The sequence below is a fragment of the Delphinus delphis genome, chromosome 7 (genome assembly GCF_949987515.2).
Source record: "Delphinus delphis chromosome 7, mDelDel1.2, whole genome shotgun sequence".
Classification (NCBI taxonomy): domain Eukaryota; kingdom Metazoa; phylum Chordata; class Mammalia; order Artiodactyla; family Delphinidae; genus Delphinus; species Delphinus delphis.
The window spans coordinates 88,364,235-88,389,106 of NC_082689.1; the positions used below are offsets into that span (position 1 = coordinate 88,364,235).

Sequence of the window (24,872 nt, forward strand, 5' to 3'; positions counted from 1 at the left end):
TACATTCCCCCCCTCACTATTCTGCTCTCTACCCCTCCTGCATGAGAGTATAAAAATTTATTTGTGCTTGCCTGGGGAAACAGTATGCATGAGAATTTCAAGATGTATTCATTTATTTTATGATTTACAGAAAAAACTTATTCTTACAAATGCTACCAATATAAAACTTGGTAGAGAAATGAAGGAAATGTACAATCAAGTTAAGAAGAAAAAAAAGAGTGCTGTGATAGAATAAATTTAGTTTTCAGATGTTGAATGTTTGGTGATTTGAATTCAGTAATCATATTTTATTGATGTTTGTGATGTACAGTTTCAGGGACTGGTTATTGATCCTTATTAAATGTAAGAAAATAGTACTATGTAATGTTTGAAAATTATGATTAGATTGAATAAAAGCAGTGGCAAAGATTGTAAGAAAAATGGAATATGAAGTGAACAGAAGTAAATGTTTAACAAATAGAATCCAATATTTTGAAGATTTTCTTAACATAATTAAAATAATTGATAAGGTCATTTATTGTGACAGTGGACCAAAAATGCCTAGTGAAAACAGTGGACACTGTCTATTTCAAGGATTCCATGGAGAAATGATAATTCATAATAAACAGTAAATAACTATTGGTAGTAGCACAAGGAATGTTTCTGTGTGATTTGAGTATTTCAGACATTGGCTCAGCCAGCAGTTGAAAATCATTTGAACAAAAGACTCTGGTTTCTGCCATGTTAGTGATTACCTTAACTAATCCAAATGTATTTCTCCCTAGCAAATGGAATACTGGCAGTCAGATTGCTAGAATATTCACTAGGTCATCAGGTAAAATTATTTTCCAAGGTTACTTAAGCAACTTTTTTTATACATTTAATATACCCTAATAATAGTAGTAATCCTTTCTTTAATATGTATTTTTAAACAACTTTAATAGTACATCTCAGATTGGTTAAGCAACTCTACATTAGAATATTTGTAGAAAATAATTCAGAACTTAGATTTCATGTGATTTATAAACAATTCTTGGCAAATCTAGAAAAATAGAGATTGATTTTGTTAGGTAGTTCACTAAAATGATGAACAGACATTCATTTTGAACTATACAAAATTAATGCAATGGAAACATCTTAATTAGAATAAATAGTTGTTAATGAAGTCGGATTTAAGCCATGCAATTCCAGTCACTTTAGAAAGAAGTGATTAAATGTGTGGAAGTAATACAGTGATGGGAGTGGGACAGAGGTGTGAGCTGGGCTGGGCTCCTCTATCGTTGCTTGTAAGCCATGTATTTTATCAACATGTCACAGGACAGCTTCCAATGGACTCTGCATTCACCATGACAATTTGTGAGTTGATAATGAATTTTGAATATTCTTTGCATATGTAATTACTTAAAATCTCTGTTGTACCATATAAGCAAAAATAATGAACTGATGGGAGTATGCCTGAATACCTGTCACTAGCCACTATTCCAGAGATTATCTCTTTAGGTTTTCCTCCCTCATTATCTTTAGATACTTTTCTCTGAATTTACCTGAAGAAAATATTCTTTTTTGGAAAAAAATAAAACTTTTATTTTTCAAAGTATTACTATGAGGAGAATCATTACAGGTCAAACCGACTTGAATTTAAATTTTACATAATATTTTAGTAAACATCTTATTGCAATATTAAAATTTTTACGGCATATCTCATCTCACTGGATACCCACCACATCTCTGTGGAGTATGCAGGAGAGATACTCTTCCCATTTTATAATAGACACAATTTTAACTACAGAACTAAGATGTGTTAGGCAATATTGAATGGCTAAAAAGAAGGCAGAGATAGGACATCTAAATCCTATGTTCTTTCTTCTACATTAACAAAGGCAAATACAGGTCCCTTCAAAGAATTTCCCAAGTCTAGCACAAATAATCATATCTACAACTTATTAAATGTGTTAAAAGACTACATGCAATAGGGAGGCATTATTAGTCCCCTTATGCTGAAGGGAAAAATCGAGACTCTGAATTTGGGCCAGACTTCCTAGCCTTCGCTACACCGCACTGCCCCAGGGGTCTCAACTTTTGTTTTTCATTTCAGCCAGCCAAAACAATCAGGTACACTAACATTAGTAACAGTGGCTCACAAAGACAGTGTCTACATGGGAGAGAGGTATAAGAATCTTGGAAGGGGGTGGACAAGATGAGTTGTACCAAGGCCATGTCATTTGAAAAGGCCCAACACATGATTCTGATATGGCCACCTAGGGAGGCCTACCTTTAATACTGAGAATCATGTCTAAGCAATATTGTGAGAGAATGAGGAAGACATAATAATGTGCTCAGTAAACTATATTGACAAAAGGAACACTGGGGAAAATGCTAGAGATTATATTTTGAATTGAATTCATTCTTCTTTATAAAGATACTTGATATTTATTAGCTAGTATTTTTGCCTGAAAGTTACAAAATACTAGATTTTGAAGAAAATTTTGGAATTAAGTGTTTTGTAAGCAAAATTTGTTCTCCAGGGATTCACGTAAAGTACATTTACGACAACTAATTATTTCTCCCAAGTTTTTCTTAGGGAATACTGTGGTAGGAACACAGATACCTAAAATCAGCAAAAATGATGGGATTCCTAACAGTAGTGATGCTCAGCTATTTTCCTCAGGACAAAGTGCACAAAGATGATTGAGACAGATAAGATTATTTTCTGGGTGTATCCCTTATTAAGGAAGATGATTCAGGACCAATTGTTCTCTTCCAGGTATATAGTAGATACTTTCATTCTGTTTTTATGTATATTCAGTATTCTGCAAAATTTGAGTATCACTATTAGGATTCTAATTTAGACTTAACCAGCTTGTCTTCATCCATTCATGGGCTCAGCTACAGTCTAGCAGATCGTGGCAGGCCAAAAACTATAAAGGATTGCTTATTCTTTATACACTTTGCTTCTGAATTATCCCCATTCACTGGCTTTTATCTTTCTTTTATTTGGTCTGTTTCGGTATCAGTTTAACTCATTTTCCATTTGAACCTCTGCCTTGATCCTTGATTGGATAATTTTTGGATTCACTTTACCCATGTCTTTTCTCAACCCTACTTCTTTCTCTTGAGTTAGCAATTCTCTAATAATCATATAATATTAATAGATGACATTTACTGAATGTTTATTTTGTGCATTAATAATTATACTCATATACCTATCACAAAAATTATATATGTATACTATATAAAATAGTTTATAGATAAGACAATGAGCTTAAATAAATGTAATACTTTTTTAATTTAAAGGAAACCTTGACCTCTTAATCTCAATAGATACTGAGTAATGGCCTTTCTTAATTGTGCAGTATTCCCTATTTGCTTCTACCCAGCCTAGGAATTTCATAGCCTTCAGTGCTTCACAAGCATCCTCCATCAAGTTATGACTGGACAAAAATGAGCAGGCTGTGTCCCTACTGTAAATACAAGCATAGCAGGCATAGTCTTGGGACAAAATAACCAACTTATAAGAGTAGAAATGCTAGATTCAAATAGTGTCAGCTCACAGTGAGTTTGCACTTTACAAGATGATCATGGAACTTTGCAGCAACATCCTAAGATTACACAGTATCACAGAATGGTATAATCATCATAGAAACTTGGCATGCAGTATTTAAGCATGTGACTTGTAAATAAAGTATTTTTATGACCTTTCCTCTGCAATTATCTTTCTCCATCTGATTGGAGAAAAGTCATTCACATTGTTTTAATTTGCCTTTATATGATTACTAGTGAAGTTGTCCACTCCATTGTGGACTTATATGTTCACGTCAATCTCGACAAATCTGCTTGAGTGATCATAATGCTCCATTGCTTAAAATTAAAATACAAAATATTCAGGGGCTTCCCATTTATCTAAGGAAAAAATGAAACTTCATTTTACGGCTTCTCTGCCTCTACCTTGCCTCTCCCCACTCAAATCACATGTTCCACCTAAAAAAAAAATACTAGCACTTCCTTTAATGCACTTTGTTTTCTCATTTCCATGGGCGTTTGTATATGCTGGTTCTTCACCATAGGCCATAGTTGTCATTTCCTATAATCAAGTGTCTCTTACTCATGTTTTAAGGTATAATATCCTTTCCAAAAGTTTTTCTTTTGAGCTTAGCAGCCCTTCCTATGTGATCCTGGGACATCATAGTACAAATGCATTATATTTTATTTGTGTGTTTACCTGTCAGATTACCAAATAAAGGGTAACTACTTTAAGTTTAGGATGTGTGCTTTATTCATCTTTGAATCAGATTTCAGCCAAACGCCTGTCTGTTCTAGAATAAACATAGGTAACAAGTAAAGGATGAGGGTGGAGAATTAGACGGGAGAAGGGTAAGACCAACTTCTGGAGAGACCATGCCAAATCACTACTAGAGACATGGGGAAAACCAGTCTGCATTATGGCTAAGTAAGATCTTTTCTGTGTCTAGATAGTAGCCTATCTAGACACATGTGAATCTTGGTGTCCTTGAGATATAGGTTTGTTCAGCAGCTATTGGCTTTTATTTGGCTTCAATCTCTGACTTCCCCAGGGTCAGTAAATTTGCCTATAGATTTGTTTTGGAACCTAACCTCGATGACAATGGAAAAAACTTGATCCAGATCTGTTTGAGTCTCCCCACCCGCCAAAGCAGTTGTAATTAAACATTATTGGAGTCAAAGGTCTTAAAATAGAGGTCAATTAATTCTTAGCACAGGAACAAAACAGAACAACATATCTTGTAATCTTAACCTTTCTCCTCCCCTCAGTCTGATTAGACATTTTCTTAAGAAGGAGGTTCTACTATCTTATATTTAGGTCCTTAGATGCATAAAACAGTAGATGTGCTTCCCATCTCAGTCCTGTATACTTAGTTATTATCAAGGCCCCAAATGTTTTTGGGGTAAGCAGTAAAGAGCAAAGTCAGGATGTTCTTTGTATCTCTCAACCTCTGAGAAGCCCTGTTAGTTACCTCCACCCTAGAAATGTATGCATTTAATTCTTTGTGAGAGATGAAGTATATTCAGCAATTAATCAATTTTGGTTTTAGCATTTCATTAGAGAAAGTTCAAAAATTGGGCAGCTTTGAGCTCAGGAGAAGAGGAAATGGTGATGACCATCCTAATCTTATAAATTAGTGAGATTTTTTTATTAAATAAAATGAAAATGAAAGACATAAAAGGAAATGAAAGAAAATAAAAGAATATTTTCTGATCTATATTTCCCACTCCAAAAAAAAAAGTCGTGTTGTTGTTGTTGTTTTAGCTGTGTAGAATCCAGACTTTTTGATCAGCATATTTTGTGCACATCTAAATTTTGCACAAAAATCTTGGCTATAGAAACTAGTCTTATATTATTCCCTAAGAAACAGCTGAGAAGAATCCAAAACACATCGTCCATATAAGAAGGATATCATAAGTATTTATTCTCAGAGATACATTTTTATTTAACTGCTGTTTGATAAGCAACTGGATGTTTTATTAAACTCTTTATACTTCTTAAAAGTTCCTCATCTTTTATTTAGCATATTTATATGGAAACATAAAAATCACTTTTTCTGAGACATGGCTGCTGTGTGTGTGTGTGTGCATGCATGTGTAGCTAGTTATTACAACACATGCTTGCTGGGATCTGGAATTTTAACAAAGTGATCAGACTGTCCACTGAGAACTCAAAAAAAAAAAAGACAGTTAAAATTAGCAAAGATGTTGATCTGAGGACATATTTCCAGAGAATTTTTAAAATTCTCCTGATACCATATGCTCAATGTTGTAGGCATTGTATTAAATTATTCGTTAATTTTTTATATTAACATTACATAAATTTATACTTTGGAATAAGTAACCTGTTCTAATTGACAATCAGTACAGAACCATAAAATGCCAACCCGAATGCCTAGAAAAGAAAAAAAAAATTTTAAGTCTGCGTACTCTGTTACTCTACAAATTGGTCTTTATTGTTAGTTCAGTTGCCAGGCTGGAAATAGCTCAATTACTATATTATTGTCATTTGGCGACATACTTGAAATTAACCGAAGCAGAAATTAGAGATGTGCTAAGCTTCAATTGTTCATATTCATTTTTTCTATGAATTTGATAAAATATATTTCACACACACACTAAATATAAATATCTCCCCTCCAAATTTTGCTGTTTGCCATGTAGAACTTTTAAATCATTATTCTCATAGTATGCTTTGTCTAGATCCACACTTCTGTTTGTTTTATTAATGGATTTTAATTATCACATTTCTGTTTATTTTATTAATGGATTTTAATTATCAAAGTGGAAATTTTTTCATGATCCCATTACAACGCCATATACCAGGTAGAACATAATGTTTAGCAGTTTACTTTATCTACCAACCTGAAACTTGGAAAGTAGGATGCTCTTTTCATCGTGAATAACTCATGAAATACATTTGGAATCCATGATGTATACTCACTCAAACTGGTGTTTCTGTCTTGGTCAACTTTATCTTGGTAGAAGAGAGAAGGAAGTAAGGGAAGAAGAGAAAAGATATGGAAAAAAGAGAAATTATCACTTTTTTGGCAAGTAGACTAGTAAAATAATTTCTGACTTAATATGTATTTGATAATTTTTCACTTTAAATATAATAGTGTCATAGTGTATTTTCCTTTTATTTTGTTTTGCTTTTTCTTAAGGGATTTATGCCAAGTAAAATGAGCATTGTTTTCTCATATTTCTTGGCCATCAGAAGGTTTTAATCTTGTCAAGACATTTACAATATATTAGGAATTTATCAAATCTAAAGGCCGTGAGCAGTAGAAGACAAATTAAGCAACGTAACTAAGCAAACTGGCGTGTATAGGATTTCAGTTTTTGAATAAGATTCTTGTTTTCTTTTTCTTTTTTTTTTTCAGGCTGTAACGTCTGTGACTTACAGATTTTCTGTAACACTCGGCTTTGTATTTTCCTCACCGTGGTATTTGGGATGAGTTGATATGGTCCTAGCTCTGTCATTAACTAGCTGTGGGACCTTAAATAATTTTAAAATGAAATCACTTGTTCACACAATAGCTGGAATCCCTCCCAGATCTAAACATACTTTCCCCTTCCATTCCCTACTGTTTGATATTCTTGTTAATTTGCAGTATGCCTGTGTCTTTGTGTGCATGTGTGTCTTCCTCTCGTCTACTTTTTTTTTCCTCTCACCTAATTACTCACAATAGGTATATTTTAATCATTGTATAGTACTGTTCTCTAAGATATGTTCCTTGGGACACAAGTTTTCCTGGACATTCTTGGAAAGAATGAGTTTGTGGTCAAATGAGTTCAGGAAGTTTTGCATCTGTATACCCTTATTGAAGATTTATATGTATATTAGCCTATTAAAGATTCGGTGGAGTCCTTCTGTAAAGTACCTATTTTACTTTGTTTAGCTCAGGATTTCTTTAATTTCCTTGAGTACTGAACATTTTATTGGTATTTTTCTGGGTATGTCTGTGAGTGCATTTCTATGGGTGCTTGTTTCTAATGACATGTTATGAATATGTTTATGTGTCTAATACATATTAACACTCCAAATATCTAGTGTTTTATATTATCCACTTTGAGAAATATTGTTTTAGAGGTCTTATGGAATATCACTCATATTGTATCCTCCTACCACTTTTTACTGTCTCTGTGGCTAAACCTGTAAGGTCGGTGTTTACAAGGAGATACAGAGAATTACCGTAATAACAGTTTTCTAGCTATCTCTTCCCAAGAGCCCAACTACTTTTAGTTTATACCCAGAGGGTTATGAGAGTTATAGGATCCATATACCACAAGCCCTGAGACTGGTGACAAAACCAGAGACCATTTCAGAACTGGACCTTAGAGGAATTAGTTATGCAGCAAAGATTTGGTCATGTGTGAAATTCATGCCAGGAAAGAGCCTAGCTAAAAGATGACTGTAGTTGATAATGGTAACAGAGAGTGTGTTCTGGAACTAACTTAGAATTGCAGCCAGTGTCAAGTAATTCCAATTTAATTATAACAATTTTTCCATGAGCTGGATAAATGTATGGTGACAGAAACTCTTAATGGTAGAACAACAGTGTCAGATGATGAGATGGTCATGTAGATGGTGAAGGATTTTTTAAATGATTATGAAGTATAAATCTAGATTAAAATATATGTATATTTTAAATATGTATATGTATATTAAAATATTCTGTAAGTCTTTGTCATCTTTTTTTTTTTGGCTGAGTTGGGTCTTTGTTGCTGCACGCAGGCTTTCTCTGGTTGCGGTGAGTGGGGGCTACTCTTTGTTGCGGTGCGCGGGCTTCTCATTGTGGTGGCTTCTCTTGTTATGGAGCACAGGCTCTAGGCGCGTGGGCTTCAGTAGTTGCAGCACGGAGGCTCAGTAGTTGTGGCTTGCAGGCTCTAGAGCGCAGGCTCAGTAGTTGTGGCACACGGGCTTAGTTACTCCGCGGCAGGTGGGATCTTCCCAAATGAGGGATTGAACCCATGTCCCCTGCATTGGCAGGCGGATTCTTAACCACTGCGCCACCAGGGGAATCCAGTCTTTGTCATCATAATGACAACATTTACTTGGTAAAGTTTTATATAGTCTCTTGACAACTTTTGTTGTTTTAATGTAAGAATTAACCTATATCATTTTAATCTCGCTGTTTTAAGGTATTAGTGAAGAGATCTATCTATCTATCAAGTACAATTATTCAGTCCAGTTTCACTAAGAAAAAGCAGGTAGTTATACTGTATATCCAAAACTGAATGGTAGGGAAAGGCCTATGTACTACTAATCAACGAGACTAATTTTCTAACAAATTTATGGTTTAAAACATGTCCGACAAATGTACTAGAGAGTACATAAGAATAACAAAAGAAATATTACTTTTGTGTGTGTGATGGTCATAAGAATAACATTATTATTCTTATAACCAAAGAAGATTCTATTTAAAATTTTTATGTTGTTGGGAGATTCTATTTTGTTTATTGAAAATAACAACAACAGCAACAGAAACCTTGTGGCTTGATAGAAAAGTTCAGCTTGTCTGAACTGGTCAGAATAACTTAGTATCCATATGAAACACCTCACTTGGCCTTAAGACTTAGTTTGGTTGTTTTTGTTATTTAAAAATATTTTGTTAAATTTTTTGGAGTCATGAGAGGTGAATGAATTAAAAGTTACTATAAAATTTTAGAGCTTTGAGGATTTGATTTGTAAGAAGGGTATAACTTGAGTAAATTAGAACTATCATAGTTACCGCTACAAAAATTTTGAACTTGAAGAGGTACATTATAATTGTGATTACTTATGCAAAACGCCATTGGCAATTACATCAGGTATTTAGATAATTTGTGCAAAAAAAAGTTTGTTCCTAAAATGAAGATAATTGAGACAACATGTTCCTAATGTATGAAGTATGCAAATGATCATCTCAGTGTTACATTCCATTCTATATGTTTAGTCTGAGCTTTTGTTTCTGAGACTCTCAGTTAATGTCATTCTTCCTATGTTCATGGGATGCTATTCACACAATATACATGGAGTATCAAGGTAATTATTTTGATAAACTCAAGCTGAATCATTTGTGTTTTTCAAATTTGTTCTCTTGAATTATGGGAATTTAATTATTTTTTGTACTTCATATTGAATGTTGTACCTGATTTATTTCTAAGCACATTATGTAATGTTAAAAGTATTGAAAGATGACTCTAGTCATATATATATATATATATATTTATATTTATGTATACAACAAATACTTTATTAGAGCTTTTTGTCGAGCCTTTAACAAGACATTACTTTAAGATTAATAATATTGATATTTTGGCATGATCATAGATTAAGTGATATTAATATGTGAAAACCAAACTTTTAAAATATGTATATTTTTCAATTCAAAATTGTACCTAAGATAAGATGGGGGTTGAGCTATTATGTAATGTATATCCCTTATATACACCTCTTAAATTCTTATATACACCTCTTAAATTCTTATAAATATGAGTTATTTCAGAATTTACTGTTGCAGTTATTTAGTTTAGTGTATGTGGATTTCAGTGTGAGTTAAATATTCTATACTTCTGAATGCTGTGAACATTCAGCTTCTTTCACCCTAAAATTCATATGTTGAATCCCTAATCCCCAATATCATGGGATTTGGAGGTAGGGCTTTTGAGAGAGATTTAGGTTAAAGTCATGGTAGTGTAGAGCTCCTATGATGTGATTAACACCTTTGTAAGAATAAGACGTGGCCAGAGTTCTCTCTCTCTCTTCCATGTGAGGTTACACCAGAAGGTGGCTACCTGAACCATGAAGAGTCCTCACCAGACATAGAATCTGCTGGCACATTGATCTTGGACTTCTCAGCCTCCCAAGCTGTGGGAAACAGATGTTTATTGTTTAAGACACCCAGTCTATGGTATTTTGTTATAGCCTGAACTGACAGGCTGTTATATTTAAAATGATAAGAGAAGACATTCTTCTTTCATTCTAAAAATATAAGTATATTTCTTTCCTAATGTACCTATCTGGAGTGTCATGGGACGAATCCCCAGAAAAATAACACTCTGCCTCCATTTGTATAAGTCTTAGGTTACCTTTAGAATAAAATGTCTGAGGTGGAGAACTGTAAACTCGTCATTGCTGGACTAGCTTAAATCCTCATTTCTTCTGTGTCATTCCTCAATTCAGAGATGCCCTGATATCTTTCAGGATGTCTCAGTGTGACTCCTAGAAATAATTTCCACTCGTGTCAAACAAATTAATCACTTGGTGACTGGTTTTCATCATTGAATTTGACTCTTAAAAAAGAAAAAGCAATGCAAAGGCATTAATTGATCTTTATTATGTATATGTCTCCACAGAACTCCTATGATTTCATTACCATTATGCAACTGACCCTAAGAGTAGAGTAAGTTTAATATCTGAAATGTTTGCCAATAGCAAGCATGGCTGAGAAAGCAGCCTACAAATATTTGGTCTTTGGGCTTCTCAATTGATACTTCTTTTACTAGGCCCAGTGCAAGTGATAACATTGGTGTAACTGAACCTCGCTTTAATAACAGAATTAATCCACTAAAACTACATCAATACACACTCTTATTCACTTACTGTACACTCGAACTCATACCTAGGGGAAACATCATTTTCTACTTGTTGTGCTTCAGATTCTGGGTCTATAACTTGGGTAGGTTAAGAGATATGACAACTATGAATAATAAACAATAAAATATAGTATATATTATATAATATGTTATATAATAATTGAATAATATAAATATATAATAATAAGAATCAATTAAAATTCTGTTTTTTTAGAGACATGAATCAAAAGGTGAAAGGTAATCTAAAATAATCTAATATATGCCAACAGAAGTAGTCTAGATAACTAGTAGTCTCAGAGACAAATCAGGGCCAAGGTGTCAGTAAATTCTTATTTAAAGGACAGGAAAAGAGCCACAAAGTTACATGACTCTGATGGTCATAAAATGATTCTTGGTACGAATAGAAAAAAAAGAAGGGCTCTAGAAGTCAAGATGTGGCAGTTTTAATGCAAAAGTGGTTATGGTGCTATTTTATCCTCAGTACAACATTGTCTGTTCATTCTTCTGATCTTTGCTTTATTATCTCTTCTTAGTCACTCAGTCTCACCAGTCGTCATTATTCTTCCACACTGTTATATGGCACTCTCATCCCTCGTACTACTGTTACACACCCTGGGTCTTCATACCTTCAGATTATTAGCGGCCTAATTGCCCTTTCTTAAAATTACTCCTCCACATTAAATGATACCTCTCCTTCTTGTATACATCTTTGCTGGGTAAAGGATAGTGATTTGCCAATTTTGAGCTCACAGGTAAAATCAAGGAAAATACCACAGCTGATTAAAGAACAGGGCTTCCCTGGTGGCACAGTGGTTGAGAATCTGCCTACTAATGCAGGGGACACGGGTTCGAGCCCTCGTCTGGGAAGGTCCCACGTGCCACGGAGCAACTAGGCCCGTGAGCCACAGTTACTGAGCCTGCGCATGTGGAGCCTGTGCTCCGCAACAAGAGAGGCCGCGATAGTGAGAGGTCCGCGCACTGCGATGAAGAGCGCCCCCCGCTTGCCACAACTAGAGAAAGCCCTCGCACAGAAACGAAGACCCAACACAGACATAAATAAATAAAAATAAAAAGAGAGTTCCAATTTCAATGGTCAGCTACTCTTACAAATTCCCATATAATCAGAAAATGCAAACTTAAAAAAAAAAAAAAAAAAGAACAAAGGAGCTGTGACTTAAGATGACTCCTACACTGACTGATGTCGAGGTGGAAGCACAGATTTTAGGCAAGAGGTTCTTGAGCAAAGGTTACTTGGAATAGAAGAGCCATATTGATTTGAAAATATTTATTGGACACTTACCATGGGGTAAACACAATTCTAGGCTTCAGTAATATAGCAGTGAACGAGCCATACAGTATCCCTGATCACATGGGGCTTATTCTAGTGTGGGGAGATGGTGAACTACTAAATAATTAATTTTTATCGATATGACAGCTCCAAAAAAAAAATTAAATGATGGCAATGATATTGACTGGTGGGAATGAGTCATTGTGCCTGTTGGGGGATGTGGGGTTGTGGGGGGGGGCATGGTCTTCTCAATATCCACTGGTCAAGGGAGACCTTTCTGGGAACTAACATTTGAGCAAATACCTGAATAAGGGAAAGGGCAAAGCCATGCACATTCAGATACTCTTTTTTCTTGTACATCAGGTACAGAGGTCCTAAGGAGGAAGCTTTCTTTGCAATTCAAAAAAAATTGATGTCGGTTTAGCTGGAGTAAAGTGAGCAAGGAAGATATGAGTTAAAAGGGAGGTTTAGAAGCCATGTAAGCCACATTAAAGACTTTGAATTTTATGCTAAACATGGGGGAAGTCATTAGAGATTTTTCAGAAGAGGACTGATATTTTGGAAAACAAGAATACAGACTCAAAATTTAGAGAAAAACCTGTTGTTCACTAAAACTGTGCAGAAGAAACAATAACACAATGGAAGTTGGTAGCCCACTACACCTCATTTCCTGGGTGGCCTTCCTGGAAAATGTTACAGAGAGAAACACTCCGTAGAGTTTTGACTTAAAATTGAGCTACAGTTTAGTAAACTTAGGTATTTATAAAAATATCAGTGATGCTACCAAACGTAAGGTAGATAGCTAGTGGGAAGCAGCCGCATAGCACAGGGAGATCAGCTCGGTGCTTTGTGACCACCTAGAGGGGTGGGATAGGGAGGGTGGGAGGGAGGGAGACGCAAGAGGGAAGAGATATGGGAACATATGTATATGTATAACTGATTCAGTTTGTTATAAAGCAGAAACTAACAGACACACACACACACACACACACACACACACACACAAAATATCAGTGATGTGCTTTTGAAAACATTCATACAGGAGAGTAAATCCCAACAGTCCATCAGTTTGTTAAGACATGTCTTACCTGGCAATCAAATGTAACATAGAACTCAGACTGTAAAGAATGGTGTTTTCTTCTTTGCTGACATGATATAATTTGTGTTTTACAGTGATCACTTTGGATGCTCTGTGAAGATTGTTATAGTACATCTAAGAGGGAAATAGAGAGTCAGTTAAGTTATTGTAGCATCCAGGGGAGAGAAGGTAATGTCTTGAGCAAGGAAAGTAAGAGCAGAGATGGAAAGAAGTGGACAGTTTCAGATGAAGGCCTTAAGATTGCCTGATAGATTTAATATGGGGTGAAGTGGGAAGAGATAAAAATAGAATGAAGGATGAATCCATTTGAGTTACAGGTTGAAAATAATATTTTGCCTAGTGGGAAGAAGACACCTCTGTGTAAACTGTTTTTGTTGTTTGGTTATATTGAGAGAATAAAAACACTGGAATATTTTCTAAGTGCGTCCACCGTAGGAAATGATTGACTTGTAGCTTGAGATAGAGGAAGGAATTGAGAAATAGTGGAACCGGGAAGTTACAGATACCTGATACTGCTCACCATCCCATGTCAGAAACACCTCCTTTGTCTTTTTTCATAAAGACATATACACAGATTGTATGTAGAACTTTGTGACTACTCCTATCAAAAACTGATACTCACTTGGACTACATTTCATGTGTTTAAGAAATTGGAACAGAGCTAGGAAGAGGCAAACTTTCCTTAAAGGAAAAGAAAAGGGCTCTGTAACATGCCACAGATTCTGTTCCTGATTAAGGGTGTACCTGCCCACCATACACCCAAATTGAACTTCTTTTTTTTTTTTTTTGCATTTTTAAAAGCAGCTTTATTGAAGTATAGTTTACATATCATAAAATGCATCTAGTTTAAGTATAAAATTCAATGCTTTTTACTAAATATACAAAGTTGTGCAGGCATCACTACAATTCAGTTTTTTTTTAAGATTTTTAGAAATTTCATGTAATGTCTGAAACATTTATATTAACATATTTCCATACAAATAACCCAAAGAAAGTTTAGTATTAGTTGGGGGTTTTTTGTTTGCTTGTTTTTTTATACTGCAGGTCTTTATTAGTCATCAATCTTATACACATCAGTGTATACATGTCAATCCCAATCGCCCAATTCAGCACACCACCATCCCGACCCCACCTTGGTTTTCCCCGCTTGGTGCCCATACGTTTGTTCTCTACATCTGTGTCTCAACTTCTGCCCTGCAAACCAGTTCATCTGTACCATTTTTCTGGGTTCCACATACATGCGTTAATATACAATATTTGTTTTTCTCTTTCTGACTTACTTCACTCTGTAGGACAGTCTCTAGATCCATCCACGTCTCAACAAATGACTCAATTTCGTTCCTTTTTATGGCTGAGTAATATTCCATTGTACATATGTACCACATCTTTATCCATTCGTCTGTCGATGGGCATTTAGGTTGCTTCCATGACCTGGCTATTGTAAATAGTGGTGCAATGAACATTGGGATGCATGTGTCTTTTTGCATTATGGTTTTCCCAGGGTATATGCCCAGTAGTGGGATTGCTGGATCATATGGTAATTCTATTTTTAGTTTTTTAAGGAACTTCCATACTGTTCTCCATAGTGGCTGTATCAATTTACATTCCCACCAACAGTGCAAAAGGGTTCCCTTTTCTCCACACCCTCTCCAGCATTTGTTGTTTGTAGATTTTCTGATGATGCCCATTCTAACTGGTGTGAGGTGATACCTCATTGTAGTTTTGATTTGCATTTCTCTAATAATTAGTGATGTTGAGCAGCTTTTCATGTGCTTCTTGGCCATCTATATATCTCTTGTTTGGAGAAATGTCTATTTAGGTCTTCTGCCCATTTTTGGATTGGGTTGTTTATTTCTTTAATATTGAGCTGCATGAGCTGTTTATATATTTTGGAGATTAAGCCTTTGTCCGTTGATTCATTTGAAAATATTTTCTCTGGTTGTCTTTTCGTCTTGTTTATGGTTTCCTTTGCTGTGCAAAAGCTTTGAAGTTTCATTAGGTCCCATTTGTTTATTCTTGTTTTTATTTCCATTACTCTAGGAGGTGGATCAAAAAAGATCTTGCTGTGATTTATGTCAAAGAGTGTTCTTCCTATGTTTTCCTCTAAGAGTTTTATAGTGTCCAGTCTTACATTTAGGTCTTTAATCCATTTTGAGTTTATTTTTGTGTATGGTGTTAGGGAGTGTCCTAATTTCATTCTTTTACATGTAGCTGTCCAGTTTTCCCAGCACCACTTATTGAAGAGACTCTCCTTTGTCATAGATTAGTTGACCATAGGTGTGTGGGTTTATGTCTGGGCTTTCTATCTTGTTCCATTGATCTATGTCTCTGTTTTTTGTGCCAGTACCATATTGTCTTGATTACTGTAGCTTTGTAATATAGCCTGAAGTCAGGGAGTCTGATTCCTCCAGTTCCGTTTTTTTCCCGCAAGACTGCTTTGGCTATTTGGGGTCCTTTGTGTTTCCATACAAATTTTAAGATGATTTGTTCTAGTTCCGTAAAAAATGCCATTGGTAATTTGATAGGGATTGCATTGAATCTGTAGATTCCTTTGGGTAGTATAGTCATTTTCACAATATTGATTCTTCCAATCAAAGAACATGGTATATATCTCCATCTGTTGGTATCCATATTTAAGCTATGATATAGCTCCTCCTACTTCTACTCATTTTTAGAATATGCCAAGCTCATTCCTCCTTGGTAGGCTCTGCCCCCAATTCTCCACATGCCTAACAACTTCTTGTCACACTGAGCTCAGTTCAAATATCATCCTCCTCAGAATTCCCTCTGTGATCAGTCACGGAAGTCATTATCCTGTCTTATTTTCTTCATGATGCTAGCACTGTCTATCTAATTCTACCCTTCTTGAGGAGAGGACTGTGTGAGGGATCATCTTGATCATGGCCAAATATAGTTGTTTCATCACAGAACCATATTTTGTATAAGTAGAGCAGAAAATTTCAAGACAAGTTATTTTTAAATTTCCCTGGCTTCATTTTTGAGCATTTATGGAATATCCTTCATGATTTAGCATTAAGCTGAATTACAGGTAATTTAAGGGAACAAAAACTGTCATTGGTATAGACAGTCTAGTTTAGATATAGGTCTAAAAATAACATCCAAGTGATGGGAAGTCAACAAAATCTAATTTTAAAAATTATAGGGATTTGACTACTATATTAGTTTTCTATTTCTGCATAGCAAATTACCCCAAAACTTAGAGGCTTAAAAACAGCAAACATCTATTATCTTACACTTTTTGTGAGTCAGAAATTCAGGGAATGCTAAGCTAGGTGGTTGTCATAGGGTTTCTCATGAGGTTGTAATGAAGATGTTGGTCAGGACTGCAGGCATCCAGTGGCTTCACTGGGACTGGAAGACTGGCTTCCAAGCCCATTCTTGTGATTATTGGCAGTAGACTTCTCTCCTTTCCTACATGGGCCTTGGCACAAGGTTGCTTGTATATCATCATAGCATAGCAGCTGGCTTCCACCAGAGTGAGTGATGCAAAGAGAGAGCAAAATGGAAGTTATAATACCTTTTATGACTTAGTCTTGGAAATCACACTGTGTCATTTCTACCACATTCTATTTATTTATTTTTTTAACTTTTTATTTTATATTTGAGTATAGGTGATTAACAATGTTCTGTGTGTTTCAGGTGTACAGCAAAGTGATTCAGTTATACATTTACATGTATCTATTCTTTTTCAAGTTCTTTTCCCATTTACATAACAAATGGGATTGTTACATAATATTGAACAGATTTCCCTGTGCTATACGGTAGGTCCTTGTTGGCTATCCATTTTAAATATAGCAGTGTGTACATGTCAATCCCAAACTCCCTAACTATCCCTCCCCCGACCCGTCCCCCCTGGTAACCATAAGTTTGTTCTCTAAGTTTGTACCTCATTCTGTTTCGTACAAACCAGTCACAAAGAACAGCCTGCATTCAAGTGGAGGAGAATTAAGCTCTACCTTTTGCAAGTGGACACATTTTTTAGATTATCAAAACTACTAACTTCTTATCAGTTAGCTTATGTATTGCTAGTACTGTGCTGTTCTCTAGTGTGTGCTCCTTATAAGCTGTCACAGAGACATAAACTAAAGTGCAGTCTTTTAGTTCCCTCTGGGAAGCAACTAATATTTATGGAGTACCTACTACATGTCATTGTACTGGATTCTTAATGTGTGTTGTCTGATTTAATCCCCTGGCCACTTTGTAAACTGGATATTATATTTATTTAATACAAAAGCAGAGGCTTTTATGAAGTAGAACACACTCTAAGTAGGGAGTTAGGCTGAACTAAATGATATACACTGCTTTACTTTGGTATAATCACACTAGAGGCCTTTGATCCAGTTTAGCCACAGACAGGTTTTGTTGGAAACACAAAATACTTTATAATTTAAAAAACATCAGTTTACCGTATTTAGAAATTGGCAGACTTCAAATGAAGTTCAGAAATACTTATTTTGCGCTTCTTTGAAACAATAAAGCATTTCTGTATCAAAACAGTCAGCTGAAATTGAGTCTTCTTTTTCAGGGAGATGTATACGTTTAAGTCGTCATCTAGGTTTGTCATAATCCTTCTTAACAGGTTTTACCTATTTATATTATCTTTCTAATCTTGTGGATGTTTATATTTGCTATTTCTGGCTAGTTAAATATAGCAAATAATTAAAGAAAATTCAAGTACTCATCTTTGTCAATATATAATTTTCAAAAAGTTAAAAACATGACTTGTACAAATATTTAATGAATGTATATTAAGGAATTATTTAGCTCATTAATAAGAGAACCAGCAGGATGGTAAATCTGGTTCAAAGAAGTACAGAAAAGACTGAAGTATTTACAATCAGTGAAAGAAAAAATTCTGAATTAAGATTATAAAGTGAGATATAAAACTAGTTAATGTCATACTGGACAGTAAAACTGGGGTTATATTTACTACCTGATGGAAATCATTTGCATCTCTATTGGACAAAAATTTTTTTTAATGTCTCGGTCTACACATTAATATTTAAATTCATAGAGACTGGGACCTAATCAATATTAAATTGTAAATTAAACAAAGGTATATTTCCTAGAGGAACTAAACAGTCTTTGAAAGGGCCTATTAGACAATGGTCCAGTATGACATTAAACACACATGCAGACATTCCTTTTATAATTTTTCTTAGCAAGATTTTGACTTTGTTCTCAATTATTTTGTGGCATAAACTACTCTACTGAATAATACTTGAAGTAATACTTGAGTAGTATTATTTGCTAGAGCTGCCATAACAAAATACCACAGACCGGTGGCTCAAAAACCAGAAGTCTGTTTTCTCATAGTTTTGAAGGCTGGAAGTCCAAGATCAAGGTGCTACAGGTTTGGACTTTCTGAGACCTCTCTCCTTGGCTTGCTGATGGCCTTTCCTCTATGTGCAGATAGCCCCAGTGTTGTCTCTGTATGTCCTAATCTCTTTTTATAAGGACATCAATAAGTTTGGTTTAGAGCCCACCCTAATGGCCTCATTTTAATATAATAATATCTTTAAAGATTTTATTTCCAAATATAGTCACATTTTGAGGTGCTGGGCGTTAGGACTTTAACATATGAATTTGGGGGGAAAACAATTTAGTCTGTAACACTGCACATATATTGCACTGTAGTGAATCAAAAGTGTTTAAGTTCTACATTCACCAATTCTGTTAATTAATTCCTTGCCTTATGATGTGATGAAAAAGCTGATGTAACATTTTTTTATCAAATTATCATAAGTATCTTCTTTTTTAAAACTTTAACCTTGAATTTTTAAATTAATTTCCACTGGGTACAACTTTAAGTTTTTACACCTAACATATATTGGGTTTTAAAAAGATAAAGTTACTTATATTTACATAATACTTTAACAAGTTTCAAAATAGTTTCAATATTTTTTCACTGTAATTTAAAAGTTTATCAGTATTGGTATTTAGATTATTTTATGATTCAAAAGAAAGTGGTCAATACTTTCAGATGTTGTAGACATGAACAGAAAAGCAAACTTGGCTTTTGGCAAGTAAGAAATTCTGAATAACCATAAAGCAGCTATTTGAAAAGAACAGTGAGGGCAAAATCCTGGGCACTTTTGGTTGAAGAATGAATAAAAGGCAACTAGAGAAACATAATAACAGGAACATATGTAATTTTTTTTCTAGTAACAGTAAAGTAATAAGGGTCTTACTAAAATTTTAGAGACGATTTTGTAATGTCGTAAAAATCTCCTAAAATGTTCAAGTTATCTATCTATCTATCTATCTATCTATCTATCGCTTACTGGAACTCTTTGTTTAATTGCTTTAATTCTCTAATCTCAATAAACATCACATTAAAAGCAGATAGAAACTTCAAGTATAGGAAAAAGAAACAATGCCAATTCCCACAGTTACTGTTTGGCTAATTATTAGGTTCTTTAGTGAGACCTTGCCACTTCAAACTAGGATGTTGTTAACAATACCTATTGTTTCAGTAGCAGAGCATCTTTCTGCAGCCATACAGAGTTGAAAGAAGTTGTGAATGCTGTCAAACGTCTCTTTTGTCTGAATTTACAATTGCATAGACTAAACCAACTGCATGCCTAGCATGAGAGATTGGTCATTGAATGGACTTTGGCATATAATTTATCAGAACCCTAGGCATCTGAAATGGCATTTGAAACAGTGGGTTCTGTTCTCTACCTGCTATAATAATGCAAAGGGAATAAAAAACAAAGCTAAGTATACATTTCCACATTTCTAGAGACAGAAAAAATAGTTCAGAAATTTAAAACCCCTGGCTGCTGAACTGATTCATGTACTTTGTGGAACATTTAAATGCTTATGTTTCCATAAAGACTGTGTAATTCAGAAATGAAACTGTAATTGATAGACTGACAATCTGTATCCAGTGAACTGCAATATGTACTTTTTGCTTGCCCTTGTAGGGACTGATAGAATTCAGAATTGAAACTGTGTAATTCAGAAATGAAACTGTAATTGATAGACTGACAATCTGTATCCAGTGAACTGCAGTATGTACTTTTTGCTTGCCCTTGTAGGGACTGATAGAAGTTCCCACAAAATTGCTGCTTTCTCTACCTTGCTTTGACAATATATATATACCATTATGAATATAATGATGGCATATGCATCTATGTTAGTTTTTTATTGAAATATCATTCATGTAGCAACATGTTACCAAGAATCTTTTGAAGCATAGAGCAAGAAGAGCATTTAGGTTCAGATTACAGAAAGAAACTCTAATTAGCCAGTGAATCATAGATCCATATTAAGTTCAAACAAGGAGGTATCAAATTATAATTTTCAATAGATAAATATATGACTGTCATAAAATTCAGGAATGAATATAGACCAGAAATTTATGTATGGCATTATTGGGAGAACCAGCCCAATACTGATGATCTAACAGCATTAGTGGAAATGAATGCTTCTAGGCATCTTAAAGAAAAGGAATGTTTAAATGAGATCTGTAGTTAGGTATAAAACTGATCAGTGCCTCACAGGATAAGAGACTAGAATTTGGGGGGTTATCCTTTCTACTAGATAAATATCAATAGGTTAGCATGAAATTTCACAGTGTAGTTCTGATCAAATAGAAAATACTCAAGTCAAAAACAGGTACAAAGAGCTAACACCTATCCTTCTCAAACTCTTCCAAAATATAGCAGAGGGAGGAACACTCCCAAACTCATTCTACGAGGCCACCATCACCCTGATACCAAAACCAGACAAAAATGTCACAAAAAAAGAAAACTACAGGCCAATATCACTGATGAACATAGATGCAAAAATCCTCAACAAAATACTAGCAAACAGAATCCAACAGCACATTAAAAGGATCATACACCATGACCAAGTGGGGTTTATCTCAGGAATGCAAGGATTCTTCAGTGTAGGCAAATCAGTCAATGTAATACACCATATTAACAAATTGAAGGAGAAAAACCATATGATCATCTCAATAGATGCAGAAAAAGCTTTTGACAAAATTTGACACCCATTTATGATAAAAACTCTCCAGAGAGTAGGCATAGAGGGAACTTACCTCAAAATAATAAAGGCCATAAATGACAAACCCACAGCCAACATCATTCTCAATGGTGAAAAACTAAACCATTTCCACTAAGATCAGGAACAAGACAAGGTTGCCCACACCCACCACTCTCACCACTCTTATTCAGCATAGTTTTGGAAGTTTTAGCCACAGCAATCAGAGGAGAAAAAGAAATAAAAGGAACAAATTGGAACAGAAGTAAAACTGTCACTGTTTGCAGATGACATGATACTATACATGGAGAATCTGAAAGATGCTACCAGAAAACTACTAGAGCTAATCAATGAATTTGGTAAAGTAGCAGGATGCAAAATTAATGCACAGAAATCTCTTGCATTCCTATACACTAAAGATGAACAATATCAAAGAGAAATTAAGGAAACACTCCCAGTTACCACTGGAACAAAAAGAATAAAATACCTAGGAATAAACCTACCTAAGGAGACAAAAGACCTGTATACAGAAAACTATAAGACACCGATGAAAGAAATTAAAGATGATACAAACATCTGTGGAGAGCTATATACCATGTTCTTAGATTGGAGGAATCAAGATTGTGAAAATGACTATACTACCCATAGCAATCTACAGATTCAATGCATTCCCTATCAAACTACCACTGGCATTTTGCACAGAACTAGAACAAAAAAATTCACAATTTGTATGGACACACAAAAGACCCAGAATAGCAATCTTGAGAAAGAAAAATGGAGCTGGAGGAATCAGGCTCCCTGACTTCAGACTGTACTACAAAGCTACAGTAATCAAGACAGTATGGTACTGGACAAAAAGAGAAACATAGATCAATGGAACAGGATAGAAAGCCCAGAGATAAACCCACGCACATATGGTCACTTTATCTTTGATAAAGGAGGCAAGAATATACAATGGAGAAAGGACAGCCTCTTCAATAAGTGGTGCTGGGAAAACTGGACAGCTACATGTGAAAGAATGAAATTAGGACACTTCCTAACACCATACACAAAAATAAACTCAAAATGGATTAAAGACCTAAATGTAAGGCCAGACACTATAAACCTCTTAGAGGAAAACATAGGCAGAACACTCTGTGACATAAATGACAGCAAGATACTTTTTGACCCACCTCCTAGAGAAATGAAGATAAAAACAAAAATAAACAAATGGGACCTAGTGAAACTTCAAAGCTTTTGCACAGCAAAGGAAACTGTAAGAAGATGAAAAGACAACCCTCTGAATGGGAGAAAATATTTACAAATGAAGCAGCTGACAAAGGTTTAATCTCCAAAATATACAAGCAGCTCATGCAACTCAGTATCACAAAAACAAAAAACCCAATCCAGAAACGGGCAGAAGACCTAAATAGACATTTCTCCAAAGAAGATATACAGATTGCCAACAAACACATGAAAGGATGCTCAATATCACTAATCATTAGAGAAATGCAAATCAAAACTACAGTGAGGTATCACCTCACACCAGTCAGAATGGCCATCATCAAAAAATCTATAAACAATAAATGCTGGAGAGAGTGTGGAGAAAAGGGACCCCTCTTGCACTGTTGGTGGAAATGTAAATTGATACAGCTACTATTGAGAACAGTATGGAGGTTCCTTAAAAAACTAAAAATAGAACTACCATATGACCCATTAATCCCACTACTGGGCATATACCCTGAGAAAACCATAATTCAAAAAGTCTTGTACCACAATGTTCATTGCAACACGGTTTACAGAAGCCAGGACATGGAAGCAACCTAAGTGTCCATCAACAGATGAATGGATAAAGAAGATGTGGCACATGTTGACTTACTTGTAGTGAAGTGGATGGACCTAGAGTCTGTCATACAGAGTGAAGTAAGTCAGAGAAAGAAAAACAAATACCGTATGCTAACACATATATATAGAATATAAAAAAAAAAAAAAAGGGTCTGATGAACGTTGGCACAGGATAGGAATAAAGACGCAGATGTAGAGAATGGACTTGAGGACACAGGGAGGGGGAAGGGTAAGCTAGGATGAAGTGAGAGAGTAGCAATTGAAGTATATACACTACCAAATGTAAAATAGATAGCTAGTGGGAAGCAGCTACATCACATGGGGAGATCAACTTGGTGCTTTGTGACCACCTAGAGAGGTGGGATAGGGATGGTGGGAAGGAGACGCAAGAGGCAGGGGATATGGGGATATATGTATACATACAGCTGATTCACTTTGTTATACAGCAGAAACTAACACAACATTGTGAAGCAATTATACTCCAATAAAGATGTTTAAAAAAAAACAAAAACAGATACATTCTTCTAGAGTTGCACCATCCATCTCAGTCACTAGCTTCCTCATTTTTTTTAAATTTAAATTAATTAAAGTGAAATTCAATAAAGGTTTGGTTTTTCAGTCACACTAGCCACATTTTAAATGCTCACTAGACACAGTTAGTCGTTATTTTCTTGTACAGCATAGACAATAGAATATTTCCAATATTGAAGAAAGTAGTATTCACAGTGCTCTTCTAGAGAATTAATCAATCTTTGAGCAATCCTGTTTTACATTGCCTGCATATGCCATTAAAAGAACATGTTCCTCCTTTTGCTTTATTTCCAAATATTGGATACTTTTTGTAAATAAAAGTATTTACAGCTCTCCTTTTCTACCTCTCCTGTTTTGTTTTGTTTTTTAAATAGGAGAGGATCTGAAAATAAGGGTTTACCTTAGTTCACAAAAAGTATTCACTCCTCTTACTACTAAAGCATTTAGCTGTGTCACTGAACCACTTATGCCCATGGGGTTAAATGAACTATTTGGACAAATGCAAAAACTAGGAGAAATATTTTATTGTAAATACGTATTCTTTAGGATTTAGAAACTCCTTGTCCTTTTATCTAGGTCATCCTCAGTCCTTAGATAGCAAGAAGAAGGGTATCAAGAGGTAGTCATTATTTTACAGAATAACTACTTACTTACTTTGGCATAGCAAGAAATTATCCTTGCAGGTTTTTTGTTTTTGTTTTTAATCATAAAACTACCTGTACTTTTGAAATATCCTCTGTGGTGGTTTGGGCAGACTTATGTACTCTTTGGCTTATGAAACTAGATTCGCACCTGTGATTCAGTGATTTTGTGTGTGTGTTTTTCAGATGTGCAACAAATGGCGATTGACTGGCTCACCAGAAATCTCTATTTTGTGGACCATGTCAGTGACCGGATCTTTGTGTGTGATTACAACGGATCTGTGTGTGTCACCCTGATTGACCTGGAACTTCATAATCCTAAGGCAATAGCAGTAGATCCAATAGCAGGGTAAGAAATTCTTCTTTATAGTGTTTGATCTGAAATAATTTCCTTTTA

The 24,872-nt window shown here is 35.0% G+C and overlaps 1 protein-coding gene across 1 annotated transcript in view; it reads left to right on the plus strand.

Annotated features, from left to right (window-relative positions):
- Positions 1-24,872, plus strand: part of LRP1B (LDL receptor related protein 1B) — a 1,457,034-nt gene that overhangs the window by 537,596 nt on the left and 894,566 nt on the right. Inside the window, exon 7 of the mRNA XM_069540814.1 lies at positions 24,662-24,824. Within this exon, the coding sequence (XP_069396915.1) occupies positions 24,662-24,824 (163 nt within the window). The remainder of the gene's footprint in view (positions 1-24,661; positions 24,825-24,872) is intronic.